Here is a 25,338-nt window from a genome sequence, read left to right as displayed (position 1 = left end):
AGCAAGACCTAACAATTATCCAGGGTGAACTTGCAGATTTTAAAAGACATGGATAATCTCTAATTCTTAGAGGCACTTGCTTTTTCCCTTTGGGAATTTAAACATCAGGTTTTAACATAAATGGTATTGCATGTTGCTTTCTTTAATGACTTAAAATACTTTGATTGTACATAGCAATGGACACATGCATATTTCTGTTGCTTTTAATGCTTTATGGTCTTTACCAGTGCTTTATTTGTATAATTAATGTTTGGCCTTTTTTTGTTTTTTAGGAAGCCAGAGCAGCAGGGTTTAGCCTATATCTGGATGCTTGCTGCTTGACAACTTTTAAAAAACTGCTTGACAGAGATGCTTATGTCTCTGCTTAAAACCTGATCCTCAAAGACAGCCACATGTTTGTTTTTGATGTGCTTTGCATCTTTCTAAATACCAGATATGGCCATATCTTGGAAGTGTGCAACCATCTGGTCTAACAAGCTGCCTGGCCACACGCAAGCCTTTTTTTTCATGCATGCATCTTATCTCCATGAGCAGGTGGGAAGGAAAGTGCAAATATTTGCATGAACCTACCCTTGAAAATGTTGCTAAGATTGCTAAATGTTGTGTTAAGTGCAGGAGTGTTTTTACATGATCACTAAAACATGGTTTCCTGACTAAAAGCAAGTTGAGGCAAATCAGTTCAACAGCAGGCATTTTTGCAGCAAAACCATTCACATTCTGATTACACCAATCAAGCCTTGTGGCTTTTTTTCCCATGGAAAATATTATTCCCATGGCAACATCTTCCCAAGAAGATATTCTTCTTCATGGTAGCCCAGTGGGTTTATTTTCTTCCTCAGGCAGGATGACATATAGTGCACACTACAGTGTACCTGAATGACAAAGCCTCTGAGAACCAGAATGTTTAATTTCCCTAGCATTACTTACAGAAAGCCAAGATAGCTTTGCAGTGGCAGCAGGAAATAGTTTGACTGTGGGTCTAACCAACAATTTGGCTTTTTGGGCAGCCATCTTAAAATAGTTGTGTTATTTCTGCACAATTGTGTTTGATCTTTACAGATCATCTGGCAGAGACAACAGATTCTTCTCAGCTGCAGTTTATAAAAAGCAGAAACTTATGCATGCCCACAGCACTCTATCCTATTTCTGGTGGCATCCAGATGAAAGAACACCTTGGGAAAAGCATAAGAATAGGGCAAACCTATATGACATATACCCAAATAGCCTTCCTAAAGCTTGCCCATGGCTTCTGGTTTGTGTTCCAGTTTGGCTGCCAGAAGAAACTGATTATATCTTGCCCCTTATAATCAGATGTGACTTTCTGTACAATGCTGGTATCTCACTATTACACTCATTACCTTAAACTTAAAAATTTAAAAGTTTACTCATTAGTCACATAAGGAACTTACTTGTGTTTAGACAAACCATGGAATACAGAAAGGTGTTACTTGTCTGGTTGTGGTGGAAACCAGCCTTTGGCTCTTGTCTCCTGGTGCAAGACATTTGAAATGAATGTGGTTGCTTCTATACACTTGAAGAGACTTCGGACTGGGGAATAAATACCTTCAATTATGAAGAGACAACCTACTGATGGAGAAATGAGTCCAAATTAATCTTCTTCTGTACTGGTAAGCCAGAACACCTTTACTGGCACCAGCAAAGCTCTACAAGAGGAAAATGTTGTGATGGGGAGTAAAAGAAGGCCTTGTGCACTTACAGCTTTTCAACAAGCCATCATTCAACTCATTGTCCTAGAGCTACACTACCCTGAAAACTTTACTGTCATTAATTCTCTACATTTATCTATAGAATGTCAAGAAGGAGAATGGAAGCACAAGAGATTGAAATGATCCTGCTCTGCCCAGTTTTTAACAAGCTATTTAAATCTGTTAGTAGCTTGAGCTTATTTTGTTGACGTATATCTGAGCATGTAAAGGGAATGCTTACTGCTATCCAGTTGTACTTCTGCCTATTAAAACCAAAGTAACTCAGTGTGGAGATTTCACTTCCTGACATAATGAAGTGGTACTAATAAACATTCAGAAATTCAATGGAATACTACATTGTGACTATTACTCTCTGCCTTTGATAACCACCTATTTAAGTTAAGGTATTTTTAGCTGAAGAAGTAATTGTAAATTTTCACAGATTACTTTGGCTTGGAAAAGACTTCTGGAAGTCATCCACTACTTAACCCCACCCACAGAATGCTATCTTCACAGTAACACAAAGTTGCTCAGGGCCTTGTCTGGTCAAACTGTGAAAATCTCCAAGAACAGGAACTGTGTAACTGTGCAGGAACCTGCATTTGCCATTGAACTCCTAGGGTTCCTCTCAGCTCATTCTTGCTGATGTCTCCTCACATGGCTGTCTCCTACAGCTCAGTGTGTATCACCTGTTCCCTCTTACTTGGTTTCATCCATGAATTTGCTGAAGGTGCACCCTGTCACATAATCCAGATTAATGAAAATGTTAAACAGTATCAGAACACAACATTGGCCCCCAAAGCGTGCCACTCATAACCAGCCACTCATTAACACTTCAAACCAGTGGCTACTACCCTTTGAGCCTGACTGTCCAGCTCATTTTTCATCCACTTTGTAGTCACCACATGAAGTCTGTATCTCCCCAATCTGGCTGCAAAGATGCTGTAAGGGACTTTGTCAAAAGCCTTGCAGAAGTCAAGGTATATGATAGGTACATCTTTCCCCTCATCCCCAGAGCCAGTCATCTCATTATAGAAGATAGACAAGTTGGTCAGGCATTATTTTTTCTTGGAAAATCTGTGCTGGCTGTTCCTAAACATTTTTTCCTTGCATCTGTTTGGTAATGACCTTGAGGAGGATTTGCTCCACCATCTTCCAGGGTACAAAGGTGAGTGAGACTGCCTGACCTATATTTTCCTGGACTGTCCCTCTTGTCTTTTTGGAAAATGAGCATTTGTCTTTTTCAAATCATCAGGGACCTCCCCTGATCACCGTGGCCTTTAGAGGCAATAAATAGTATCTTCCAATGATATTGGGCACCTCAGCACCATCATATGCTCCTTGCCCAGTCCTGCAGACAAGTGTAGGTTCAGTCTACTTAAGTAGTCCCAAAGCAATTTTCCTCTGCCATGCAGGTCCCCACTCTCTGGCACTTAGGCTGCATTTGAAGTAGGTGTCTAGTTCTGAGCCCAGTATGTGGCAGTCATGGACATACTGGAGGGATCCCAGCAGAGGCCTTCAAGCCAGTCAGTGTCTGGAGTCCTGCTGGATGGGGAGAGGCTGAGGGAGTAGGGTTCATATATATATGGCTTTTAGGAAGAGAAGGCTCAGGGGACAGCAGACTGCATCTGCATCTGCCTGGCTGGAGGATGTAAAGAAGATGCAGACAGACTCTCCTCAGAACTGCACAGCAATGGACAGGAGCTGGAATGTGGGATATTTCAATTAGGCATAAGCATTTATGTTTTTACAGCGATAATCAAGCACTGGAACAGGGACTCAGACAGGTAGCTGGAGTCAGCTGGACCTTGAGGGTAGTGGAAAAACGGAACAGGTTGCCCAGGGAGGTACTTGAGGCCTCATCCCTGGAGATAATCAAGGTGAGGCTTGACGAGGCTCTGAGCAACCTGATCTACTTGAGGATGTCCCTGCTTACTGCAGAAGAGCCGGACTAGATGACCTTTAGAGGTCCCTTCCAACCCAAATTATTCTATGATTCTATGATTAGAGCTGCTTTGAGCATAAGCCTCTTCAAATCTAAACTTCTCTAGTATTTTTATAATTTTTTGATGGTGAACATTAAAGTGAGTAAATCTTGCCAAAAGATTGTTTTAGAGAAGAATTCAACATGAAGAATGCACCCTTCTAAGAGGAATAAAAAGGGAAAAATTAGGTTTTCATGTCCAAAGACTTCACTGTCATGTACAATGGCCATGTCATGGAAGTGAATTCTAGCTGAAATTATGCCTACAAAACCAATCATGTTACTTAAAAAGGTCTTGTTTTGCCTTTGTATGTAGGTATAGAAATGGCAAGAAATACACTTCTGGAAAAGATTCATTCATGGAGATGTAAAGCAGAAATTCCTGCCAAATCCAGAGTCTTGATTTTATGCAAATATTCAATAGGAACCTTTTGAAAGGAATAATTGTGAAAGGAAGCCAGCCTCTCTGTGGGAACTTTCAGATACAAGTTTTAGGGTCTGTAAATGTTCAATCTTTATGTGCCATCAGTTTTAAATCAGAAGGAGAATGTAAGACCAGAGATCCTGTCTGGAGTGGAACAAAGAACTGAAAATGACAGAAAAAAAGTGCAGAGTGGGTTACACCCTCCATATGCAGGAAATTTTGAGATACCAAACCCAAAATATATTTTAGTTTATTTCATTTCTCCAAACAATGCTCCTTTCTGAAGTCAAGTCCTGTTTCTTGATGGTGATACCTTCCTGCCATCTTAACCAGCTCTCAATCTCCTAAGCTTTAATATGCTTTTTATCCATGTGCCACATGCCTATATGTATATAGATGACTCTGGTTCATTTAAACTGCACGGTCCAGAGTCTGTGTTCTGGCTCTCCCATATCATTGCTGGTTTAGTTGAATGAGTAGCAAACCAGCTCAAAATCTTGGTACCTACTTTGTCCACACAGGAGTGAAACACAGTCATTTCAGGGTAGTGACAGCTCCCAAGCTTGATGTGTTCAGATGGAACACAGTCTCAGAAGTTCACCTGATATTAGAAGAATACTCTCCCAAGCCCCTTAGCCACTTTGTCTAAAACTCCATATTAATTTCTAGAGGTTTTCCAGAACTCTGCTGGTTCGTTTTATGTTGCCTGCTTCCAGCTTTATACCTACTGACATTTATTTGTCCACCTATTCAAAACACATTGCAAACAAATGCAAAAAGTGCTTCCAAAGCTTTTTCCCTGCTGTCACAGGGAGTCTCTGATGATGAACAGCGGTCTGTTGTTCAGTCTAGCTACAATGGTATGTTAATCCACTGAGGGTGACCAGGGAAACTGGGAGCTTACTACTCTCACAAAATACCTCAAGTGCCTAGTGGGAGCAAAATCCTCCCCAGTTATTATACGTCTCCTTAAAAATTTAAAAGAAAATATGTAGCACATGTAACAACAGTCTCAGACTGGTAGAAAAAAACCCCACATCTTATGGGCACATGCATATAGATCACTATGAAATGCTCATAGAATCTAGTAACCATGGGAGACATTTTTTTTCTGGGGCTTTTGGTTTGGTTTTTTTGATAGAATCCAATTATTTAAGAGGGTTTAGCAAAGAGTCACTCAGTCAAAAATGCACCAAGGTATTATCTGCATTATATGATTGATGACAGTGTATAATTTTACTTGACAATGAGATAGTGTGAATGCAGACTGGCTTGCCTGGATGGAGGAAACTCTTCCCAGAGAACATTTATGCATCACAAATAAAACTAAAGGTTTCTATATTTATTTGCAAGCTTTGTATAGAAATGGCTTCTAGTGCCACCAAAATGAAAAAAAAAAAACCCAAAACCAACCCAAAAAATGCAACAAAACAAAACACCAAAATCCAACTCACAAATACTCAAACTGTATTTTCAGAATCACTATAGAAGAACTGCAGCTCACGTTAGATATAATTTCTGCTGTCAGGAGTTAATCTCAGCCCTTAAATATTTATCTTGGCTTACATTTTAGACATATGAAACAGAACCTAAAGAATACAGGAAGATCCTTTAATTATCCTTAATACGTGTTATGTAGCAATTCAGTAGTTTTAGTTGATCAAGTTACCTTTGTGGAACGTATTTATAATCTCAAGGGTAACATTACACAAACTACTGAAAAGATTTTCCCAGCAAAGTCTTCTGCTGGGATAACTGACATTGCCTTCCTGGAGTAGTAAAATTTACAATAAAATTTAAGAAGAATTTAATGAAGAAATGTTGTCAGAATAAAACCAAAGAAAAGCAGCACAAGTTGGGCAGATAATGGGATCTTATTTCTAGGTTGGCTTCCAGAAAGCAAAAATATTGCACCTCTTTTGCTGCCAAGGAAAAAAAAATCTAGAAAAATCTAGGATGTTATTGTTTATTGACAGATCTAGTTGGAAACAGCATGTTTTTCTCTAAATAAATTGATGTCTGTATAAACAGGCACTAATTCAATAATTAGTATCAATAATTAAATATTTCAGAAAAATAGCTTGCCACTATGTAATTTAAAGGAGGAGCAATCCATTCTACTTGGTTATTTTTGACTGAGAAGTAAAACTGCACAAAGACCTTTTCAAAATATAAAAAAAGCCCTCCAGTGCAGTGAAATTATCTGGGACTCGATTGTCATTATTTGCAACTGATGATCCTGAGGTTACTTTTGGAAGACACCCAATTGTCTGTAGATGGATGGAAAGCTAGATTTATTTGCAGCAGATGCTCCTGGCACTGTACTGCACGATGCAGAAAAGCATGCCAAAAGAAGTCACCCTGGAGGCTGCTTGTTTGCTTCCAAACTATGTAAAATGTACCATTTCCTCTCTCAAGTCATGTGCTCACAACACACTTATAACCTGTATTTTTGAGGACAGTAGAATGCTTTTGTGCTATTCAAAACCATATATTAGGTGAAGATTATTCACCAAAACTTAAGGTCACTTCAGTTGAGGATGAAAAAATGAGGATGCTGGGAGACATGTCAGTGACTATGTGCTATATGTATTTCCTTAGTCTTGAAAATGCAATACTTTGATCTTAGGGCTGCCTAAGATGAAGTTTATGATGCTAATATAGTTACAAGGATTGTGGCAAGAACTGATGACAAACCATTTGGTCACAAGTTTTAATTAAAATAATTTCTTTATTGAGGCAATGTGCAAAAAAAAGAAAGGAACTTAATTTTCAAGTATACTTCAAATACAAGAATAGTGTTACCAGTTTCAGATGCTGTGAAAGAAATGTCCTTTCAGAGTATTACATACCTTGTGGAAAGGTGAAAATATGAAAAGGAAACAGCCTGCTTGTAGATGGAGACTGGTTCCAGCTGGAAGATGGTGAGGGAGTTTCAGGAACCCTGTGCTCTGCCCAGCACCCTGCTTTAGGCAGTGACCTCTTGTTCCACTTTCACACCTGCATTCTCCCAGTCTATCACCGTAGGTGACCTTTATTTAATGCCGTTCAGTTTTGGGAAGAGGGTTTTCCATTCCTCAGCTGACAAGGACAGAAAGGCGAGATGGCTGTGTGCTGGATTTACTGACCCTGACTTTCGTCTTCTCATCAGCTGCCTGTGCAAAGTTGATTTGTGCAACACCGATAAAAACCAAAACAGAACAAAATATACTGAACTGTCCTAAAAAGCTACAGGTCCTATATGAGAAAGTTAAGAAAGGTAACACAGAGGGCTGGCCCAGATGGTCCTCGATGTCCATCCCAACCTGACATTCTATCATTCTCTTTCTTGACAGGCGACCTTGCTTGAGGGTACCAGAAACACACACCCCTCAGAGGAAACCGCTCCAACCCTGCAGCTGCAGGGCAAAGCCGCGATTCCCCCCGCAAACCCAATTTTAAACTCTCCTTTTCACCACGGTGCTTCTGGATATGACCTACTACTTCGTCCAAGCCCCCGGCTCCCCGTTAAGGGGCCGGTGGCGGGGCGGGGAGGGCCCGGGCCGGGAGCTGACAGCGTCGCACCCAACCACCGCCCCGGGGGTGGGGAGGCACCTCCAGCGGCCTCACGGGAGTTGTAGTCGGCGGGGAGAGGCGAACCAGCGCCGGAGCTTCACCCCGGGCCGTCTCTCCGTGACATGGCGGCGGCGGCGGCGCAGGTAAGGCGGGACATTTCCCCCACCCCTCCGCTTCCCCTTCCCCCTTCCCCGACCCTGAGGGAAGGCGGCGGGGGCGGTCGGGGAAGAAGCTGCGGCTGCTGGAGGGAGGGAGGGACGGAGGGGAAGTAACTTCAGCGGCTTCCACTTGTTGCCGCTCAGAGCGCGGCTCTGAGGGGAGGAGCTCCGGTGGGGACGGAGAAGGGCAGAGGGCTACACTGCGGGCCCTCGGTGCTGCGGCGGCCCCGGGGAATCCCTGTGTGGGGCTGAGCGGTGAGGGCCGGGTCCCGGCTACCGCAGCCCGCGGTGGGGTGATGGGCGGCGCACAGCAGGCCCTGGGCGGCCTGGATGGTGGCTAATGCCCGGCTAGGGCTTCCGAGGGGTTCCTCAGCCCCCCGTCCCTCAGGGCCAGCGCCGAAGAGGTTGGCATACAGTACCCGCGCCCCGTCGCTTCAGGTGTCATTGTTTCCACCTGGTGAGCGATGATTTTAGGCTGACATAAACACTGCCTTCTGTTTTCTCTCCGGTCATCCAGCCCTGAGCAGAGCCTCCAAGCCCTTCCCCACGGGTCACGGCAGCTGCCGGAGGAGCAAAGTCACCCGGTGCCCTTGCTAGAAACCAAATACCCGGCCGTGTCCCTGCCCTCACCCCCGTTATAAAGTGCTGACAGACAAATATTTGCTGCGGCCCATAATCCCGCTTGTCCTTGTGTCGGCAAATCTCTGGTGGGTGGACAGGGAGAGTTTTGCTGGCACAGGAGGCAGCTGGGTCTGTCTCCAGAGCAGATGCCCGGTGTCTCAGCCGGCCTGCCTCCGGCTTACACTGATCCTGGTAATCCAGTGCGAGCAAGGAGAAAATTTAAAAAAAACCAAACAAAAAAACCCAAACCAAAATACACAAACAAAAAAACCCCAAAACAACAAAACAAAACAAAAACCAACAACAACAACAACAAAAAACGAAACACCAAAAAAAAAAAAAAAAAAAAAACCACCAACAAAACACACAGCTTTAGTGAATGGTGGTCTGCTGGCTTTGAGGTCTGGATTCTCCTCTGACAGAGGTCCTGTGATGGTGAGTCAGGCTGCAGAGAGGGGCTGCACCATGGTTTGGTTGCCAGTGAATTCAGTGCAGGTGCCCGTTCAGGACCTCATGGCCTTGTTTTCTGTCTGGGTTATTGCACTCAGCCTCCTGCTGGTTTTTGATTGTGCAAAGTTTGGTTGGTGTATGGAGCTGGTCAGCTGTAGGTGTCACGCACCCTCCTCAGCTTCTGGCTTGGAACCAAGTTACTTTTCAAACACCAATGAAGAGGGAGGAGTGCCAGGCCTTCACCTCCTTGTGCGGGCTCTGACTTTTCACACACCCACGGAGGCAGGGTGGGATTTAATTTCCATGGTGTACAGCATGCTGTCTCACCAGCAACATGGCTAGATGTTCTTTTTTGTTTTTTTCCTTGTTTTCAGTCTTGATATGATGTTACAGGACATGCAGCAAAGAAGACAAACTGCCTCGCAGTAGTGCGCTTCATGTTTTCCAGATATTGTTGTGCACAGGGCAGTTTCCTGAAGTCTTCCGATGATCCTCATGGGAGTGCTTGGATTTTTAAAAATGCTCCAAGCCGTCCAAACACTGTTTCCAAACATTCACATTTAATGAATGTGCACTGCAGTTAAAAAATTTTATATAAGATACTATGGTGGAAAACAAGTGATAGTTGATTTTGTACTTCTGGTTGCAGTGTATGTATTTGACAGCATTTATTGTGAACATGGTTTCACTACTTCTTAAGAGCCAGTTATGGAGTCTGATTTTCATGTATAAAGGAGACTCTTATGTACACCATCTGATGACAATGAAAGGATGTATTGTATTTGCAGGCTTTCTCTCTGTTGCTAGAGAGTTACTTAAAAGGAATATGAATCCATGCTAAGATGCAGGAAGCCAAGGTCTTCTAAGACTTGGTCAATGGCAGATCAAGATCTAAAGGAATGACTAGTGAGAGAAAACTATTGAAAATTTAAAGAATGCAGAAATTATCTGGTAGACTCAAAGAAAAGTGGTGCTGAAAATTATTTTTAAGTCAGGTTTTTATTTGTTTTTCTTAGATGATCACATTTTTAAATTAACAGTTGCCTATCTGTCAGATAAACACTGAACCAATCTATTATTCTTTAGATGTTTCTGACATTACTGAACTGAAGTGAACTATAAAAACCCAAAGTGTTTTTATTGTTATCCATTATTCTTTGTATCTATTTATATTACTATGTTCTTATTTCTGTTTATCTTGGCCAAGGCAAGGAACCTTTTTAGCAGCTGGTATCTAGCATCATTCATATTTCTGTGTAGTAATTCCAGTTTGTCCAGGGAATAGTGGCTGTTTGTGTCCAAAAGTTCTGTAACAGTCATTTTAAATACTTTGCCCCAATAGGAAGTCTGAATTGTTTCTAACACTTGTAGAAGGGGCAGAGCCTTTTATATAGTGTCTCAATCTCAGTGCTTGGAATAGCACTGGGAAACTGTTGCTGCAAAATAGTGATCTCAGCAAAGATATTTGTAAACTTTTAACACCTGAGTGTGTCCACCATGATATTTAATTTACTGTTGGGAAGGAGGGTGAGCACAGGAGAAACCTTGCTACTGCTGCAAGCCAACTTGGGTTTTGAAAATGAACAAGTTGGATCAGGATATCCCCAAATAACTGGGCTAGCGCCAAGCCTGCATCATCTGTGAGCCTGCCTGCTCCCAACTGGCTCATGGTGGCAGTCTCACAGGCCTCTCTTCCAAAGGCTTATAAATCTTTAGGGTTTGTAACTCTAAAATTTTCCCTTTCCCCAAAAATAGCAACCTTCACTGGAAACACTGTGAGAGGATAGGGAGAGAGGAAATACTCCATGCTTCCTGCTACAAAGGAAAAAAACCCAAGAATTTTCCTGTTGGCTCTAGGGTAGCATGATTCACAACTCAGTGGCCAGTCAGTGTGGGTTGTCTCAGCGTTGTTTTTGCTTAATCTGCTTGCCTCACCTCCTGTTTGATCTACCCATGCGTGGTGGCCAAACCCTGTCATTTTCAGTGTGGCTTGTTACTTGTTCACTGGGAGCTACATATAGGCCAGGAGCTGCTCTGAGGATCTACCACTGCTGTTGACTGGGTGGAGGACTGATGGAGTGCTACACAGGGGCAAGTCTCAGCACCCACCTGCCAAGCTTCCCAAACCATTAGTTGGAGACAGCCTTTTCAAGTACTTCTGAAACCTCAGCTTGGAAGGACAGTGTGGAACAGTAGATACAGAGGTAAAAAATCCTGCTAAGGAGAACTCCTGTTCATAGTTCAGATTTGTTGCTTTTAATTCTCCAAGAGTATCAGAGGTGGTTGAGATGCTTGAGTGAGGCTGAGCTTGTTGAGGAAGTTAAGGTTCAGATTCCAGCTTTGGAGACATGAAAAACATGAGAGCATGTTGACTGTCTTGAATCATTAACACTCCTTTGTGGCTGGAAGTCTTCTGCTGTTTCTGTAGGTATAATAACTATGGTGCTCCTCAGAGTTGCATTCTAGTGTCAGCTTGATGGATGTGTAAGAGATTTAAATAGTTGGGTGAGTTGTGGAGAGGAAGAGCAGGTTTTGTAGCAGGGAGGATGCATAGGGACTCTGGTAGAATGGCTTGGAAGAACAAGTGTGCAAAAGAGGAAAAAACTTTTCACTTCTGAATGACATCTAGCTTTACAACTCTCTGTAACAGGCATTGAGGCAGCAGAGATACCTCTCCCCAGAAGGAGTCAAATAGGATGGGAGCAGCTGGGGAAAAGAAAGTCTATGAGAGAGTTATGGTTAGGTTAATTCATAGATGTTAGCAAACACAGAGTAGTGTTTCCTGACATGGGGCAAGGTCTGGCATATCCTAAGGAAAAAGGGCAGCTGAGTTTGTTAAGAGTGATACTAGTGCAATTCCTGTTATCAGAAGAGTGCTCTTCTTGTGAACTGGCTGATTCCTCAGACTACTCTCTTCATTACATAGGGCTGGGACAGGGCTGTCTCTGTGCAATACAGAGAAGCTCATCCCTGAGCTGATGTTTGTGGAAAGTGGACATCTGAGTTCCAAGTTGTCCAACATGGGGATGTTGTCTGATGTGAGGAATATCATCCATCAGAGACTGTATTCTCCAAATCAGGAAACTGTGTCCCTGGTCTAATGCATCTGTCCTTTTTGGCAACATTCAGCATAACTTCTTAATGGGATTTAAGTCAGGTCTGAGGGTGGAGGTACAATACTGTAAGTGGAGCATTAAAAGTTAGGGTTGCCAACTTTCCCCAGTCAGGATTAAAAATTTAAAAACTCATGAAATTCTTATTGTGCCACTTGTATACTTGTATTTGTTGCTCCATTTTTATCTTTTTCTAAGAACAGTTTGCAAATGCAAGGAATAAGGGAGAATCACATGCCAGTTGTCCATGAAGCAGGGAAGTTTGCACAAAGTTGATACAGAACTTTACTGGGTTATTTACATCAGTCTTTCCTGTCAGACTAGGGGTGCAAAAGCAGCATTTTGTGAATTTCATCAATTCATGCTCTTGTGCTGTAAAATGTAAATATCCCTAGAGCAGAGGAGCCTTCCCACAACATGCCTTTATTACAAGGAGTCCCTAATTATGAACATGCTATTTTTCTAACAGGCATTTGCAAAATATGTGAGTTTTAATGGATTCCAGCTAATTATTCTTTTCTGCTAAGCTATCATACTCTGCATCTTTGTTTTTCTGAACGCATACTTTCTGCGAGATATGTTTTATTACTAAATGTTTATATGCCCAAACACTTCAAAACAAGGTTTGTGTTTTCCTTGAGCATGTTGCAAATACATCACAGGTTTGTAGCAGATCTCCTGTTCTGAAATGCTAAAAGAAATAAAAAATACTCCCCCAAAATGTAGTTTTGTAATTGAAATGTGGAAGCTTGTTGATGTGGAAAATGAAGCGGGATGATTAATTTAACAAGAAAATTTCACTTCTCGGAATGGTACCAAGCTTCAGAACTCCAAAAGGAAGCCTTAGCTGATGTTCAGGCTTCGCCTGCCTTTTGGTTTTGATCATCCTATTTAATGTAATCCAGTGTGCATTGTTACCAGTCATGTATCGTTACAGGTATGCAGTGCTAAAGCACAAAGGGTTGAGTTGCCTTGTAAAAGCAAAATGTAAGTGCATGATATAAGAGTCATGCTGTTTTTTTTTCAGTTTACCTCAGACCCTTATTTCCAGCAAACAGTTCTTTCACTTTATGGATGTGCAGCTTTATCTACCTGCAAAGTACAAAGTATTTTTCCCAGACTATTACCGTAGTGAAATTGTTAAACTAAATCAGTGGTGTTAAGAGTTCTGAGAGGCAGAGACTTCCTTTTACCCGTCCTTCCTTCATCTCTGCCATCAGATTTGCACTCAGTGTTCTTGTCAGTGTGCCTTGTAGCCACTGTAGGTAATTTTTTCCACACCCTTTCTGAAAGTGTGCCTTGTAGGTATCAGTCAGTGTCTGCATTTACAGGACAAATCATGTTTGCATGGCACAAAGGAGTAGCAATTTAATTTGTTGCAGCTCATGAGTGTAGACTTTGGCTCAGTATTCTCACTTCCCTGATGTGTTTCAAATGGAGTTTTAGAGCAGGTATAGCATTGCAGGCACCAAATAATGAAAAGTCTTGTGATACCACTTGGGGCTATGTGATCAGATGGCCTTGTTTGGAATGGCCAGACCAGAGCAGTTGTGATAACATGAAATATTTCTGTAAACAATAGGAAGTAGTGGACCTTGGTTTCCAATGAATTTGTCTTGAGGATCCAATTTACTATTTAACTGAATTACTCCAAGTCTTCAGTGTGAGCTCTGTTCTTAGTGTGTGATGAAAACGCAGCTGGGTGGGGAGTGGATTCTCTGGTACCAGGTTATAGTGGAAATCTTGCTGAAGCCTTTTTGTCCGTGAAGAACAACTCTGCTCTTAAACATCCTCCCAGCTTCCTCTTCTGTTCGCACGTGGAGGAGTGTAACATTTTGAAAAACCTTCTATCTTCTGTCAAGATTGGCCAAAATTAACCAATGAATTTAACCAATGAAATATAACTGCTGGAAATGCAGATGCCACTCCAGTAACACAGAGATTTGATGAAGTCAGAATAGAAGTAGGTCAATGTAGCTAACTCACTAACCATTTTAATTACAGTCATGAAATTTTGTTTACTGTTTTGTATGTGTCTCACTCTCCTTCAGGTAAATCTTTTCCTGTGAGTGGGCTGTTTCCTTTCTGCCTCTTTAACCTCCAGGATATCCTCCTCTGTAAAGAAGATTGTCACCCCCACACTAGTACTTCTGCCAGCAGGAGAGGGAGCAGCCACCTTCAGCCTCCGGCTCAGGGCAAGGCTGTGAGGAGGGAGTGATGGGCATGCCACCTTGCCTCCTCTGCTGCAGTCTGCCAGGGCCTCAATGTGACTGCATTGCTGGTGTCTTTGCAGCACTACAGTTTTGTGCAAGTTAATGCCCCGGGCTTTAGCCAAAGGCTGTTATGTAAGAGATGTAAGAGATGATGCATCATCTGAAAAACTTTTGACCCAGAGCAGGTCACCCATGCCTGACACACGTATCATGCTGTTTTCACATAGCAGATGTTTAAAGACATACATAAAAGGAGAGTAAATACTGGAGGAACAGGGCTGTACTCTAAACAGTCCTGGGCAAAATGTCCTGTGATCAGGAAGGGCTAGATCAGGTGTTTACAGATGCTCTTCCTGTTTTGAAACTTAAGGAAAACAGTTAAGGTATGTTGTTGGCTTTCATTGCCATACGAAATGAGAGCTCTGCACCTTTCTGTGAGATGCATTCTGAGAACACCTCCCGAAGGATCATAGAGCAGAAAATTACCCTTCTCCATATTTTGCAGAGGAGAAGGCAGGTAGAAAAAGTTTCAGCACATTCTCCTTGTTCAGTAGCCCAGGACAACAGATCCCCTTCACCCCTGGGGAGAAAAGACAGTAAACACAGGGCTTAACACATGTGTAGTCATTTAGCTTTGACGTCTGGGCAAGCACACTAATTTATACAGTGCTAGTGGGTCTGGGACAACTCTAGACCATCAAGTATCAGCTTGGGCAGTCTGCTGGGAAATAGCATTTGAGGTCCCATGCTGCATTTGGCTGCCACAGGATGCCCCATGTCCTACTCCCTGCTGGCTGTTGCAAAAGAAGGGTGGGCTCAGCTCCCAGCTGGTTTCTCATCCTGGCTCTCCATACATGCCAGCAGTTGGCCTGTTGACTTTTTTCCTGGCATGCCTCTTGCATAATATTCATGCCTCTGGAGCCTTTAATTGGAGCTTGTCCTGGCCTTTGCATGATGGGCAGGATTCCCTTGCTGGTCCTTGTTCTTTTCCCCCGTTGTATGAGGAAGAGCATTTGGTTTGGCCATACATTTTGGCTTGTAATTGCCCACATTGCACAGGCTTCCCACTTAATGCTCCTTTCTGTAACAGATACCACTGATATTACTGTGTGTCCCTAGAAGAGTAAACGTTGACTCACTGGGTTTGTTATTATTGCTTCTCTTCATCTGTACCCAAGCTCTGTAAGTTGCTGGGAAGTGTGGCAGTTCGCTTTATATGATCACTCCGTAGAATCAAGATAGGAATCTTGTGTCTGTAATGTTGATTTAGGGTAAGAAATAGTATTTGGCATCACAAAAGGTCAGCCAGGCTATGCTGTGCTGGCCTTCTCTGCCTGGAGCAGCAGAGATGTGGTGAGCATTTTAAAAGCCAAGTCTCTTGCCAGACAGGACATGGTCCATGCAACAGTTGTGTCATAACCTCACAGCTGCCATCAAAACACAGAAGTGGAAACTAGCAGGTAACAAAACTCAAGTACTGGGAGAAACAGACTACTTCCAGCCTTTTCTTTGTACTTACCATGTTTCTGTCTCTATGACTTTAAGGTTGGCTTTGTTTCAAAAGGAAAAAAATATGGCATCACATCATGGTTATTTCCAAACAGTATGTGGCTACATGGGGTAGAAGGATGGTCCATTTGATTCATTCAGACACCTACTTCAGCCATGCCAATCTAGTTGTAGTGTGAGTGAAAGGAGGAAGGAGATGCAGTAATTTGACCTAGTCCCATTTGTATTTCCTTTTTTAAGATATTAGTTACGACGTAACTTGATTGTAGTGTTAAAATAAGTGTAATAGCAAGTTTTCTAAAGATTCAGTACTTGGGGTGTTGTGCTTGCTTGAAAATTTGGCTGTAGCATTGAAACAGAATTCTTTGAACGGGATGCTTAGTAAGTTCCCTATGCAGTTTCTGTGGGGCTTTTTTTGAACAGTTGCTCCCAGGTTAGTGTTTGAAAGTTTGAGTCTCCAGGCATGGTTGTTTTAGTAAAGTGTCTAAGTGTTTAATTCATTTTAATTAGTTAATCTTAATTAAAGAAAGATTTTCTATGAGTGCTAGGTAAAGCAGGCGGTGGTGCAAGGTATATTTATCCAGCAAGGGATGCTGTAACAGAGCTTAAAATAAAGTGGTGTCTTCTTACATGTGTAGGGAACTGTGGGTTATGAGGAGATGAGAAATGTTTCTTATGCTAAAACCTGTGTCTTTTAGTAGCTCTTATGAGTTAAAAAGATGCTCCAATGCCAGAGAATCAAACATGCATCATTGTTTGTCTCCTTGGCCTGTGCCTACTGTTTGTCTTGAAAGTCTCCCTGAAATGGAAAAGTCATTGTCTCTTTTTACGCTGAAGCCTGTAAGGAAGATCTGGCAGAGGGGTTTGGTAGGGAAAGTCCTGTGTCATCATTCAGGGTCACAAGACGAGTTGCATGAAATGCCAGCCTGTGCTGGACTGTAAGACTGTGTTGTAACTATTCAGAGAAAATTGCTCTCTGAGGTTTGCTCTGTAGTTTTGAAAGATACAACTGAAGAAATAACTGAAATGGAAAGTGAAATCTAAAAGGAAATAAAAAGTAGGTTCCGGGAAAAGAGGTGGCCTTGTGGGAATTTGTTACTCAGCAGGATCTAAAATGCTTAAAGCATTTCTCTTCTGCTCATTTGAGATGATGAAGACTTTAATTTTATTTTTGACTTTTACAGAATTGCAAGAGTCACAGAGAAGAATAATCTTCACCAGCCCAATGGTCATCAAGGATACAAATTCTGCTGTTTTTATCTAGATGGATGAAAAGGTTCACAGCCCAGGAGAGGTTAACAGCCCAGAAGGGGAGCTCCTTTGGTTTTCAAGATGGCAGCAACTAGTGGTGAAAGCCAGCTGCAGAGAATTGTCAGAGACCTGCAAGGTACAGTGCCATGCTGACAGATTGATTCTGTAGCCTGGACTGCATCCTTCATGTTTTACATAGCAGAGAATGGGAAGTGTGTTTTCAGTTGTGTAACACTTTTCTGCATCTATTGCTGCAGCATAGTTCAAGGTTTGTTATGTGCTCAATGGAGACGTGATTGATTTTTTTTGTTGGGTTTTTGGGGTTTGGTTTTTTTTTTTTTTTTTTTTTTTTTTATTTTTTTGTGGAGGATGCAATATACTTCCTGCAAGATCCTAAATTCTTAAATCCTGCAAGTTTAAAAATACCAGATGAGAAGTTAGGTTTACATTTTTAATAGAAGTGTCTGTGGAGTGCTCAGTGTGAGCTATGGCTTTGTTGGTATGAACAGAGCTATGCTGTAACAAGGCTTCATGTTAGATATGGAAAAGATCTGATTTTTTAGACCCTTTCTTGGTGGGAAGTGGACATGGAGTTGCTGCTTATGTATTGGGAATGAGGAAGAGTGCTGGGGAATTGAATCTGCTGTTCTTCCTGCAGTGGAACATGCTTTCTGTGCACCTTACTTGTCCTCCACTAGCAGCAGCCAACCTCATTTTTCACAGGAAAAATTGGCGGCAGATATGTGACTGTTTTCATGCTCTGTCTCTGCCCTAATCAGCTGCCTGTACCAAGATCCAAATATTTTTTCTTTTAATTTTCATTAAGTTTAAGGTGTATGCAGCAAGGCTGGGAATCTAGATCTTCCTGTAACACAGAAAGGATACCTACATGACTGCTAACAGAGATTCTGATTTGCAAAAGGGATTGAGTGGGAGTGGGAGAAATAAGTACAAAACCTGAAATAAGTACCAAAGCATGTGGAAAGGAAGCTTAAAATCAGTAATTTCTGATGCTAAATACGCCCCTTTTCAGATAAAGTATCCAGAGAGACAGCAGAGTTTGCTTTGATTTCAGATTTGCTCACGCTACTGGTGTAGGTTTTAGGGAAGAGGAGTTCCTGTATGCTTATTTTTATGTAAATTATTTTTCCCATTTGTGTTTTGTAACCAGCACATGCTGAACCTTCCTGAATAAAGCATGGAGAAGATAAATGTGCTGACTGAACGACTGTTCTCGTGTTACTGATCCCCTTCAGCAGATTACATGCTTTGTCCTTTATAATCAGAATTCTGTTTGTCCTGTGGCAATACCTTAATGTGCACACGTGGCAGCAAAAAGTTATTTCTCTTTCCTCTGCTGAATTACCAGTTAGCAATTGTTAGTTAACAGTTTTTGACAAATTTTGCTCTTTTTAAGAGGAAGAAGTAGTCGGTATACATAGCTTGAGCTCTGTTTTTTTTATAGGTGGTGTTAAATTGCCAGCTATCAATAAGATTTTTGTAATGTTAAGATAGTTGGACTGAAGTAAACTGAATAGACATGCATATTGTCCAGGCAGAAAACACACTACTTTAGTTGTTTATGTGTTCAGTGCTATATGCCTTTTGCATTATTTAATAATTTTGACGTCTTGTTTTAAAGATGCTGTGACTGAATTAAGTAAAGAATTTAAAGAAGGAGGGGAACCAATCACAGATGACAGTGTCAACTTGCAAAAATTCTCCTACAAGCTTGAGTACCTTCTACAGGTAAAAAGTGATGTGTTTCATTTCTAATCCACCACCAAATCTTGGCGTTTTTTACTTTTATTGTCTCTCCAGCATATGGAGTGTAGCTGAATTTATAATAAATATCCAGTTGAGTCTCTCAATGTGTGAAATGTGTGCTGCTTATTGTATTTATTTCAAGTGAAAGTAAATAAAGGTACTACCAAAAGGTAGTGCTGGCAGTTTGATTAAAGAATGTGAGACATCCACCACAGAATCACAGAATGGTTTGGATTGGAAGGGACCTTCAGAGACTGTATATTGATCTGAAAGAGGTGATCTTAAATTAAAGACAAATCCTGCTCAATTATCTTAGAAAAACTATGTTAATGAAATATCAACAATGTTTAATGCAAAATAAATACTCTTAAACTGTTCATGATGTAAATACAGTGTTGTGAGTAATTTACAGAACGTTTAGCAATTTCTCTTTGGAAAAAATATTTTTTCTTGTATGGAAAGCTTAACCCAGAAGGCTGATTTTTAATCTGGAATGCCTCTTTCTGGTCTTCTTCAAAATTTAAGTAAAAGGGGACACTGCTGGGCAAACTGAAATTCAGTTTGTATAGTCTTGTACACATACTGTAATCATGTCACTGATTGCAGCAAAGACATGCTAATCTAGTCTTAATCTAGGCAAGCAAGTTTTAATTGGCTTTCAGAAGCTTCAGCAGAAACTGAAGAATCCTTCGGGATTTGAATAGTCCAGGCTGCAATCCATGCTCTCACTGCATTGCTGCTCTGAATGTGATGTAGCTAGAGCAGATTTCAGCAACTGATTGTTGGCTCTTTGCTCTTGAACAGCTGCTGAGTCTGCTGCAAGTCTTTGTTTGAGGTGTTTTGAATAGATGTCTGTTTTACCCAGATCCAGAAGATTATAATCTGTCTGTAAAGTAGCTGCTGGATTTCCTTTGTGAACACACTGGCTAAAACTAAGGGCAGTCATGAAAAAACATGTTGCTGAGACAGGAGCAAAATTCTCAGTAGCTATATAAAAATATATTTATATTTAAGTTTTGCTCATTGCTTTTTGTTTTCCTTGTTTAAGTTTGACCAGAAAGAAAAAAACACATTGCTAGGTAACAGAAAAGACTACTGGGATTACTTCTGTGACTGTCTTGCAAAAGTCAAGGGAGCTAATGATGGAATCCGCTTTGTCAAGTCTATTACAGAAGTAAGTATATCACTTGAGCACCATAATACCTGGTTTATGTTTTGGTATGTCTTTTCAGAAGAAACCAAAAGAAAACACACTGCTTTTAAAATACAGCAAAAGAAAGTTGGGAATGCTTGTTTCTAATTTCTGATTCTCATGTAGAGTATAATCTTTCAGGGTTACCCTTTCTACTAGGGCACTACATTATACAGGAGTAGGTAGCCTGACTCATATTTTGAAGACCTCTTACACAAGTGAGTGTGCCTTTTTGTCTGTGGTTGTACCCTTCATTTTCATAAACTTAGTGCCATTTTCTCTAAAATGGAATGAAAAATTAAGTCAAGGTTAGACCCTGACATCTTTAGCACAGATTAAGACAGGACTTACTCTAAGAACAAGGGGAAAGTTTCACCATGTTTGACATTTCTTAATATTTTTTTAACTGGTCAGTAGAACTGAGGAGCAGTAGACTGGGAGCAGCATTTCAGCTTCTTGTCCCAGCTTGGTTCCTCTGTGTCAAATAGCATGATCTAGTGGGTCAGGATGGTTGTCATTATTCCCTCAGGTAAGCTGTCATGAATAGGACAAAAAGCTTAATATTTATTAGTTATATTAATAAAAGCTTAATCTTATAACAGCCATGTCACTACTTGGCCCAATGAGTGGGCGAAGTAAGTGCTGTGAGAAGCTTTCTGTAATTACCCTGTCTGAGTCTGTAATTATCAGCTTCCCCTGTGGTTAAAAAAGGCAGTGGCCTGGCAGTGCTGGCCAGCATTGCCCTGGTGCTCAATTTTGTTGTCTCTAAGCACTGCTGACTTCTATTAGGAAGTTACTATTTACAGCAGATTTTCCTGTTCTCTTAGCAGTTCCTCCACAGCAGCTCTGGAGAACATTGTCTTGAGCCATCCAAAAGAGAGCCATGATATTCTAGCAGAGCCTGAATCTTGTGTTCCCCACCTTCTCAGCAACTTGGGCAATATTCAGTTCTGGAGTTGGGAGGTGGGCAGGCCAAGGAAGGGCTTCAGTTTGTTTTACCGCTGGGAAGGGAAACAGAGGAGAGACATGGAAATTAGGTTTGACTGTCTCGGTACTTCCAGGAAGACTGAAGAAGAACAGTGAGTGCTGCTGCAGGTAGTCTGCAAAGACTACAGAAAGACTGTAGCTACTGACCCCTAAATCCTCAGCAGCAGTAGTTAATCTGATTTCTCTGAAAGGTGACTGTTCTGTAGCCTTCAACAGTCTGTTCTCTGTGGTATCAGCCTGCATATTACCACATGTAAAGGCTGCTCTGCTTTTTCATCTTCAGTGCCTCTGGCTTTTCAGTGGTAAGGAAGATACTAGAAACTGTTGTTTGGAAAAAAGGACATAGTTCCTATGCAGCCACAGAAATTAAGCTTTGTGGTTTGGTTTAGGAATATAAATTCTTAAAAAAAAAAAAAAGAAAATCAAATGTTTCAGATAACTGAGCTGGCAAACCTGGGTGCAGAAATGAAATGACAACTGACAGAAAAAACATATTGACTATTCCCCTTCATTACAGGTGGAAATCAGCAGCCAATATTTTAACCTGGCTGGACAGAACATGAAGGTTTCAAAATGCCATTTATTAGCTCTCTGGATAGTACTTCTTGACTTTCAGATGGAAGTGAGCAATGAGGAAAGAGTAATGGCAGTTACTTTTTAAGAATGCTCAAGCATTTAACAGCATAGTCCCTTCTTCTCTGCTTTGCCAGCAGCACTTTTACTACTGGGGTGCATCATATGCTACAGAGGTGGAGCAAGGAAGCAAATAGATAGATAAATACCCTGGCAAGTGCCCAGCCATCAGTTAAACAGTCTTGGCTTTGGTGGCATTGTATGAGCAGGAAGTTCTGGGCATTTCCCTTTCAAAAGGCAATTGCATAGCACACAGCTTTCCAAGTCTTTACAGCCACACTTTTCACATTCTGCAGTGCTGCAGCCATACATTGCACCTGAGCTGTAGAGTTTCCAGTCAGCATGGAAATGCTGACACCACCAGACACCACCTGCCTCTCTGAATTTTGGCAGGGCTCTAGCAGGAGGTGGCGTGGTTTTGCTTCCTACTCAAATAGCTTTTTGCTGTTTGTAGCTGCATGTATGTATTTTCCTCTACTTTTCCTCACATACATCTGTTGCAGTATTTCTATGCTTAAAATAGACGTGGTTTAAACTGATAAACCAGTGGGAGTAAGGATAAGGTCAGTTCAGTGACTTCCAGTGGTATGGTTTTTTTTTACTCTTATGAGGATATTCACTAAATACACCTAGTTAGGAAAAGCACTTGTAAGCTTCTCTGCACAGGGCAGGAAAGAAGTATTCAGACATCTACAGCGTAAAAAGACAGTTAGCAAATTAAATTTGGTGTTTCTGGGGTACTTAGACTTTGGGGACCATGTTATTTCACACTTCATGTCCTGTGAAAGTTAAAACAAAATTCTTCTCATCGCTTTCATTTTCCATTCCTAAATTCATTACTGATTTTGATGGAAAGGAGAATTGAAACACTACTGCTTTGTGTTTCATTATTTTTCAGGACAACAAACAGCACAAATGTAAAAGACAAAACAAAACATCAGATCCCAAAGTCAGTTGCTGTAACAAAATTTAGTGCTGAGTTTTGTGATTCCCCCTCTGTCTTCATTAAAAGATCCTTTATTTCAGCCATGCAGCTGCTCTTGTTCTGAAGTAAGAATTAGATTTTTTTTCAGCTTAACAGCTAATTATTAAGACTGCATTGTCTGCGGTTACTGTGTCCATGGGGATGTATATTTGTTAATGTTTACGTCTCTGTTCTGTGTCTAGATCTTCCCCAAATGTGTTCTGTGACTAGATCTTCCAGCTGTGGCCAGACATGTCTTAAGTAACCTGAGCAGTCACTTCTGGCTTTGCTGGGCTCATTGAGATTTACCTTATGTTAGGAATTACCCTTAGCATAGCCTGTGCTCACACCCTAAGTATAAATCAATCATTCACTGGTCCTGTGATGCTTTTTATATTATTACAAAGTGGACAACAACCAACTGTAGATAGAATTTTGTCATTCATAAAAGATTCCACCCAATGGCAATGTTGGAAGAAGGTGTCTCTCAGTGGCAGTCCTTAACTGCTTCCTTTACAACTAGTGAGTGTTTTTTTGTGTCAGTATGCAGACTGTTTTGACCATGTCTCTGAAATATGAATGATATTTAGAGTTTTCTTTTCTTATGGTTTCTCCCTTCCAGCTACGAACATCTCTTGGAAAAGGAAGAGCATTTCTTCGTTACTCCCTGGTTCATCAAAGGCTAGCAGACACCTTGCAGCAATGTTTTATGAACACCAAGGTGACCAGGTGAATAGCAAAGTACCTTTTTAACTAATGGGTGTTTGCTCAATGTAATCAAGCAACATTACCTAGTAGCTATTGAAAAAAATTTAAACCTTTTCAAATGGTTGTCTTAGAGAGCTGGTAGTCGGATAGGAAGGATAACAGACTGTTTGGCCTGGATCACCTACCTTAGGCTGGCAGTGGTTGAAAGTTGCTACAGCTAAATGTGTGTGTAGTGGGTGCTGCTGATTCTTCTGTCAGTTTCAAAGGGAACATATTTATGTGCATTGAAAATCCTGGGTTTGATCTTCTGTGCTGTACATCATAAGGGAGGACTGATTTGGATGTGTTGTGCAAAGGCCCAGGTAGCATTTGCTTGTATCTCTGGCCAAGGAACACCAAAAATAGTTCACAGCTGGTTGAAGGGGCACTGGTAGTGTTTTTAGGAAAACAACTATTTTCAGAGTGTATTTAACTCTGGTTGCTTCTTTCTGTCCCTAATTTTTGATGTATTAATTGTGTGCTTTATGTATTTACTATATAACAAATACTTTGTCTTGACAGTATTTTGCCCAAGCACTAGAGCAAAAAATATTTTGTGCAGGAGCTTCTTTAATGATATTTCTGTGGAATTCATTGAAGCTATTTGATTTCATTCACAGCAAAGAGATAGGATGTTGGTTGGTGGGTCTGGTTGTTTTCAGTTTGCATTTAAAATAGTGCATAATTTTTTTCTGGGGAGGAGTGAATAATGATGATGTGGGGATACTTGCAAGTGAAACTACTGCCTCTTATTTACTTATGAATGAGTATTCCTTTTGTTTTTAAGTGACTGGTACTATGCAAGAAGTCCATTTTTGAATTCCAAAATGAGTTCTGACATCGTGGGTCAACTCTATGAACTCACTGATGTTCAATTTGACCTGGCATCAAGAGGCTATGATTTAGATGCTGCTTGGCCAACATTTGCCAGGTAAGATAGAAACCTTTTGTCCTTTGGTATTAGCAGTCCATAAAATATCTGCCTGTAAAAGCATCTTCTTTTGGAGGCAGGAATACTTGTTCTAGAGCAGGCCTATACTTTCTTCCTGTTAGTTAGTCTGTGACCAAATTTGCCTTATTTTTGTTCAATAAACTGTGCACCAGAGATTAGAGTTGATGTTCTGTAATGGAGTGCTTCCAATAACTGCAAATAGGCCCAAATCCCAAGATGTTCTTGTCTTCACAGACACAAGAAGAAGTATTCCTAGCTTCTGTTTTAAGAGCTGAGATGTGTAGTGACTGAACAGCCAAGCAATGTTGACTTGCAGCAGTGGTACAAATGACAAAATATAGTCACCACAACCTGATCTCACCTCAAAGCAAGGAATAAGAAAAACTCACAGTTTTGCTCCAGATCCATTTGTATCAATTGAGAGCTTTCTAGGGCTATTGCCACCTGTTAAAACCACCAGGTTTAAACCATTGCTCCTTGTCCTCTCACTACACACCTGTTCAAAAAGGTGTTCAAAAAGTTCCCTGCTTTCTTGTAGGCCCCCTTCAGGTATTGGGAAGTTTCTATAAGGTCACCTCAGAGCCTTCTCTTCTCCAGTCTGAACAACCCCAACTTCTTTAGCCTGTCTTCATTGGGGAAGTGCTCCAATCCTCTGATCATTTTTGTGGCTCTTCTCTGGACACGCTTAAGGAAATTAATGTCCTTCTTATGTTGGAGATTCATTAACTTTCCATTAACTTCAGTGGTTGTTGGCCCAGGCAGTAGGTGCAGGTACCTTTTTGTATGTGGTAGTTACAACTAGATAAATCTTACATGTAAGAGTAGAAAAATATGTATGTGCTTAGATTTCTCTTGTATATTGTTTCTTTGTGTGATCAACAGGAGAACACTGTCCTCACTTGGATCTTCAGCATATTTATGGAAGCCCCCAAGTCGCAGCTCCAGCATGAGCAGTTTAGTGAGCAATTATTTGCAGGTAAGCAAGTTAAAAATAAATTCTTATGTGGCGTGTTAGATTTTTAACTAGTGGCACAGTTGCAGAGAGTTTCATAGTTTTATGGTCATTACGACTCTTAAAATAGTAAACTACAAAAAGGGTTTTTAATTAAAAG

The 25,338-nt window shown here is 41.2% G+C and overlaps 1 protein-coding gene across 4 annotated transcripts in view; it reads left to right on the top strand.

Annotated features, from left to right (window-relative positions):
- The first annotated feature begins 7,699 nt into the window (after window positions 1-7,699).
- Window positions 7,700-25,338, top strand: part of FYCO1 (FYVE and coiled-coil domain containing 1) — a 39,642-nt gene continuing 22,003 nt past the window's right edge. Inside the window, exons 1-7 of one of the 4 annotated variants that reach the window (XM_030445766.1) lie at window positions 7,700-7,812; window positions 16,918-17,120; window positions 18,627-18,733; window positions 19,800-19,925; window positions 23,150-23,256; window positions 24,062-24,205; window positions 25,109-25,202. In XM_030445766.1, coding sequence (XP_030301626.1) covers window positions 17,066-17,120; window positions 18,627-18,733; window positions 19,800-19,925; window positions 23,150-23,256; window positions 24,062-24,205; window positions 25,109-25,202 — 633 coding nt within the window. In that variant the 5' untranslated portion in view covers window positions 7,700-7,812; window positions 16,918-17,065. Of the gene's footprint in view, window positions 7,813-16,655; window positions 16,791-16,917; window positions 17,121-18,626; window positions 18,734-19,799; window positions 19,926-23,149; window positions 23,257-24,061; window positions 24,206-25,108; window positions 25,203-25,338 lie in introns of those variants that run through there. The other 3 variants (XM_030445764.1, XM_008496018.2, XM_030445765.1) reach the window with 3 other exon arrangements.

The sequence above is a fragment of the Calypte anna genome, chromosome 2 (genome assembly GCF_003957555.1).
Source record: "Calypte anna isolate BGI_N300 chromosome 2, bCalAnn1_v1.p, whole genome shotgun sequence".
NCBI classification, from domain to species: Eukaryota; Metazoa; Chordata; class Aves; order Apodiformes; family Trochilidae; genus Calypte; species Calypte anna.
Note: the sequence above shows the minus strand (reverse complement) of the source record. Positions and strands in the feature narration are given on the sequence as shown.